Source organism: Hippocampus comes, unplaced genomic scaffold (genome assembly GCF_001891065.2).
Source record: "Hippocampus comes isolate QL1 unplaced genomic scaffold, H_comes_QL1_v1.1 scaffold343, whole genome shotgun sequence".
Classification (NCBI taxonomy): Eukaryota; Metazoa; Chordata; class Actinopteri; order Syngnathiformes; family Syngnathidae; genus Hippocampus; species Hippocampus comes.
In genome coordinates, this window is record NW_017805280.1 from 614,015 (window position 1) to 619,002 (window position 4,988).

The window sequence follows — 4,988 nt, forward strand, 5'->3', positions numbered from 1 at the left end:
TTTTTTTTTTTTTTTTGGGCACGTCTTGCTGATATTTTGTTTGTGGTTTTGTGTGTGAAGGTGGAAAAGGCAAACTCTCGTATGAAGCAGCTGAAGCGTCAGCTGGAGGAGGCAGAAGAGGAGGCCACGAGGGCCAACGCGTCGCGAAGGAAGCTGCAGAGCGAGCTGGATGACGCCACCGAGGCCAGCGAGGGTCTCAGCCGCGAGGTCCACACGCTGAAGAACCGCCTCCGGTACTCTCGCGACATACACACAATGAAATTTGCAATCCTGGCATGGTTTGGGTTACATTTGACTGAAACGGTGCTCGCGTTGCTGCTCTAGGCGCGGTGGCCCCATCAGTTTTTCCTCCAGTCGCTCGGGCCGACGTCAGTTGCCAGTTGAGGGCTCGTCTTTGGACCTCCTGTCTGACGACGAGCCGGAGAACAAGGTCACGGACAACAACGCCAACGAGCCCGCCACCCCCCAGCAGGAATAAAAAAAAAACGGCGACACGCCTTCACTTGAAACCGTCGGCTTCAAGAAGGAACTCTGTCAGCTTCTTGCGTCTAAAAGGCCTTTTCCGATCGCGCGCGTCTTAGCGCGTCGCATCAAGACACCAGCGGTTGGAATCCCAACATGCTCTTTTGCCAACAAGTGTTGCCTTATTGGTCCTGCAGAGCATCATTAAGCCCAAACAGCGTTCATCTCATCCCTAAATCCCAGTAGATGCATTTGAAGTACATAAGTTATTTTGGATGAAGAGTCGTCATCCAGCCCTGCACAGGAACGCTTTGCTTGCGTCGAAAAGTAGCGATTGAACGCAGTCCATCTCCTTCTGATTGCAATTAGCTTGCGCTCGACCTTTTTGTGCCTTGTTCCACTCCCTTCAAATACATTTATGCCAGCGATACTGTTCATATACGCATCATTTTGTGAAGATGTATTTTAATAAAACATCCAAGTAATGATAGTTTGGAGAGATGTCGGTGTAGTTTGTCTCTGCCGCTCCAAAAGGAAATTGAAATGACCGCCACGCTTGGTTCTGACTGAGTTTCTATCGAGCTTACAGACTTCAAGACGTGTCGACATCAGCCGCGTTTATCGTCGAGGTGCTGTGAGTTGAGCCGGGAGATAACGTCTCTGTTAATCGATCGAAAACAACTTCTGTAATCCTCCATGATGTGACTCATAGTCATAATCTCTCCATGCTGATGAGGGACGCGCGTGCGTGCCGGTCGAGTGCCCAGCAGGCAGTCAGACAAGGAGAAACTGCTCCGCCTGAAGATCCAAAACAAACCATACAAGTAAGTGACCGCATCTCTCATTGATGACCTCCACCGGGGAGGTCGTATTTTGATTGGCTACTGTCTGTCTGTTGTTTTAATGTTTCCTCTCCCTGAGAGTAAAATGATGTCGTCCATCGTGTGCTCCCTCCCGTGAATCAAATTCCAAACCATAAACAGCTGCTTTTAGTTGCTCATGTCGGTTCTCCAGTGAGTGGATGTTAATGAATACGCCGGAGGAGGAGATTGATGATTATATGCCTCGCAGAGACAAAACCCAAATTGCATCCGTGCGAGTACAAAAAAAAAAAAAAAAAATGACGGGCTTCAGCGGAAGGCCGCGAGCAGCTGAGAGGCCTTCGACCCGGCGTGGCAATATTCAAATGCAAATGAGACAGCGTGACTCACGGGCGTCCTTTAAAAACTCAAACGCGCGTCTGCTCCGTCCAAGCGACTCCTGTCGAAGGCCCTTTTGGAGCGGGCGCGGCCGGCGGGTGTTCAAGTGTGCGATGTCCTCGCTGATCGCTCAGCCCTCCGGCGAAGCGACGCAAGCGTTGCCCTCGGTGTCGCCCGGCATCCAAAGGAGGCACACGCTCCCCGCCAGCGAAGTCAGACCTCTCAACGCGCAGGATGCCGTCAGTGTGTTCGAGATTGAGCGAGAAGGTAAGACGTCTCCTTTGTGTCCGTCTAACTTGTCTTTCTATTGATTGGCTTGAAAAAAAAAAGAAGTCATTCCCCATTTTGGGTGGACTTGGATGTGTGACTGCTCTCGCTGCCCTTAGAAGAGATTGTGCGCTTCTAACTGGGATTTCTACGAGTCAACTAGCTGTTTAGAACTGGTTGTTCAATATTAGATCTTTCTTTTGTGAAATATATTGATTTTATTTTCAAAAGGAATCGTGGTAAATTAAACATTCAAAAAAAACGTTCCACTTTGAAATCTTCTCGACGCCACTCATAGAATGACCTAAAAAGGTCAACTTTTTACCCCGGAAAATGATTGCAGCTCATTGATTTGATTGTATTATCCACGATTTAAATCATGATAGATCTCATTGTAAATCGGGCTTCTCGGAAGGCTTTCAAACATACGGCCTGCAGACAGGACCGGACTGTCAGGGGGGTCCGATCTGGCCTGTGAGGACATCACAAAAACTGCAGAATTAAAAAAAAAAGTTTGACATCACTGTCTTCTAATAACCATATATCAGAATATTTGTATTGGTTGGCTATATTTGGACTCAAAAGTCACTAAATATGGTTACTTGCCCCCAAAATGGCTATTTGTTTGCATTCATAAGTGTACTGTTCTGTCCTTGAGTAAACTTTATTCCTGATTCCTGATTTATAAACTGTTTACGATCCCTTTGTAGGTTTGCCCCTACCTAGTTGTAAAAAGATATCAAATGATAATAAGGACCAGCGCATACAATGACAAGCATCGTAAAGACTTACAATGAACTCTCGTAAAAATCTGTGTGTGTGTGTGTGTGCGCGCGCGTGTGCGTGTGTGTGTGTGTGTGTGCCACACTAGCGTTCATCTCCGTGTCAGGCGAGTGTCCACTGCACCTGGATGAGGTGCGTCACTTCCTCACTCTGTGTCCGGAATTTTCCATGGGCTGGTTCGAGGAGGGCCGACTCGTGGCTTTCATCATCGGTTCACTGTGGGACCGCGACCGGCTCGCCACTGTAAGTCCTCTTTGGGGGAATGTCGAAGAATGGGGGTTGTGTGACAAAAGTTTTGAAATGGTCCTGTTTTGTCGTAAACAAAAAGCAGACATTTGAACCGAGGCGCGTCGCCTTTTTTAAGCGAGTCTGTGTTCCTCAGGAGGCCCTGACGCTCCACAAGCCGCGCGGCTCCAACGCGCACATCCACGTGCTGGCGGTCCATCGCACCTTTCGGCAGCAGGGCAAAGGTCCCATCCTGATGTGGCGCTATCTCCAGTACCTGCGCTGCCTGCCCAACGTGCGGCGGGCCGTGCTCATGTGCGAGGACTTCCTGGTCCCTTTCTACCGCAAGATGGGCTTCAAGGTGCTGGGCCGCTGCGCCGTCACGGTGGGCGCCTTGACCTTCACGGAGATGTGCTACCCGATCAGCGGCCACGCCTACATGAGGCGCAACAGCGAGGCCATCCGCTTCCCCAACGCTCCCTTGACTTTGCCGCCTCCCCGCGCCAACGACCGGCAGATGGACGTGTGACGTCTTTGCCCGACACCTAAATTAACGCGATACGTCTGTTTCGTTTCTATTGTAACCCTTGTCGATGTTATCCGCATACCGCACGTGATGTGCAATCCATTTTTTTTAAGGTATGTCATTTGATTTTACTTAACGAATACAGGAAGTATTAAAATATGATTAAAAAAAATGTTAATATGGTTCTAGCATCGGATCTAGTGCAAGTGTACCTAACAATACGTCGATGAAGAAGCACAGGAGTGTGTGAGGGAAGTTGTTTTGTGTGTGAGTCATGATAAGCCGTGTCGCGCTTCTGGAAATAGGCTTGAGCTCCTCAATCGCTGTTCCTTAGCTCGCGTCAACACGGGGGGGGATTTAGCGAGCCGCCCATTAGCTCCTCTTGAGACATTAAATTAACGAAAGACATTCTCTGCGATCATGTTGTTTGTGCGCATCTTACTGTGAAAATTCAAATAAAGTGATTTGCCCATGCCAGCAGAGGAATGTCTGTCTGGGCCTCGTTTCAGTGTTTTTTTTTTTCTCTTCATAATTGTAGTCGTATCGCCCTTGGAGCGCTTTTAAAAACTCAACAGGCTGCTGAAAGGAAAAAGGTTCCCCGCCTCTGCCGTAGTTTGACCTTGTAGTCTATGAGTCATATCTAATCGGTATTCTTAATCCAATCCTCAAAGCGTATGACTCACGAGGGTGAACAAGCATATGCTTTTAAGTCCAGTTATTTAGCAGGGAGATGTACTTTCTAAAAGCGTCGAATGGAGTGTATCAGACTCGACCGATTGCTGAACTGATGCATGTGATAACGACTGCGTTAGTTGGTTTCTAAAATCTCATCAAACTGGTTGCTGCAGAGACACTTCACAGACAGCTTGGCACCAACCTCCAAGCTGATTTAAAAAAAAAAGGTCTCTGAGGCATTGAACGAGAAGTGGCATGAGTACTCACACTATGTACTGTAGTCAAATTTAGGTATAACGGTAAAAAAAAAAAGGACAGGGTCAGGCAAAATGATCTGACACTTTTGTAGGTTAACTGAAAAAAACCGAAAATGTATGGTAAGGCGTTTTTAGACGAAAAAAACGACCATGTATACAAAGGCGTTTTTAGACGAAAAAAACGACCATGTATAGTAAGATGTTTTTAGATGACAAAAACGACCATAAGTAAGTAAGGCGTTTTTAGACGAAAAAACGACCATGTATACAAAGGCGTTTTTAGACGAAAAAACGACCATGTATACAAAGGCGTTTTTAGACGAAAAAACGACCATGTATACAAAGGCGTTTTTAGACGAAAAAACGACCATGTATGGTAAGGCGTTTTTAGCACGAAAAAAACGACATAGTATAGTAAGGCGTTTTTGGCACGAAAAAAACGACACAGTATAGTTAGGCGTTTTGAGGACGAAAAAAACGACATAGTATTGTAAGGCGTTTTTGGCACGAAAAAAACGACATAGTATAGTAAGGCGTTTTGAGGACGAAAAAAACGACATAGTATAGTATGCCGTTTTTGGCACGAAAAAAACG

General features: G+C 46.9%; 2 protein-coding genes across 4 annotated transcripts in view; both read left to right on the plus strand.

Moving 5' to 3' along the window:
• Positions 1-952, plus strand: part of LOC109516437 (myosin-10-like) — a 37,863-nt gene extending 36,911 nt beyond the window's left edge. The window contains exons 38-39 of one of the 2 annotated variants that reach the window (XM_019870971.1): positions 61-233; positions 325-952. In XM_019870971.1, coding sequence (XP_019726530.1) covers positions 61-233; positions 325-478 — 327 coding nt within the window. In that variant the 3' untranslated portion in view covers positions 479-952. The remainder of the gene's footprint in view (positions 1-60; positions 234-324) is intronic. The other variant, XM_019870973.1, reaches the window with a different exon arrangement.
• Positions 953-1,048: 96 nt separating this feature from the next.
• Positions 1,049-3,970, plus strand: LOC109516440 (serotonin N-acetyltransferase-like). Of its 2 annotated transcripts, XM_019870978.1 has the most exons (4): positions 1,049-1,286; positions 1,717-1,928; positions 2,800-2,954; positions 3,094-3,970. In XM_019870978.1, the coding sequence occupies exons 2-4, from the start codon at positions 1,775-1,777 to the stop codon at positions 3,463-3,465; spliced, it is 681 nt and encodes a 226-aa protein (XP_019726537.1). In that variant the 5' UTR covers positions 1,049-1,286; positions 1,717-1,774; the 3' UTR covers positions 3,466-3,970. The 2 variants fall into 2 exon arrangements, with proteins under 2 accessions (XP_019726537.1, XP_019726535.1); XM_019870976.1 differs by lacking the exon at positions 1,049-1,286 and having other exon boundaries at positions 1,412-1,928.
• The last annotated feature ends 1,018 nt before the right edge of the window (positions 3,971-4,988 follow it).

What these genes read in the sequence shown, in the direction of transcription:
- LOC109516440 (XM_019870976.1), top strand. Translation starts at nt 1,484, where the DNA reads ATGTTAATGAATACGCCGGAGGAGGAGATTGATGATTATATGCCTCGC. An exon ending in GTTCGAGATTGAGCGAGAAG is followed by an intron (nt 1,929 to 2,799) that starts GTAAGACGTCTC and finishes GTGCCACACTAG; the next exon opens with CGTTCATCTCCGTGTCAGGC. An exon ending in ACCGCGACCGGCTCGCCACT is followed by an intron (nt 2,955 to 3,093) that starts GTAAGTCCTCTT and finishes TGTGTTCCTCAG; the next exon opens with GAGGCCCTGACGCTCCACAA.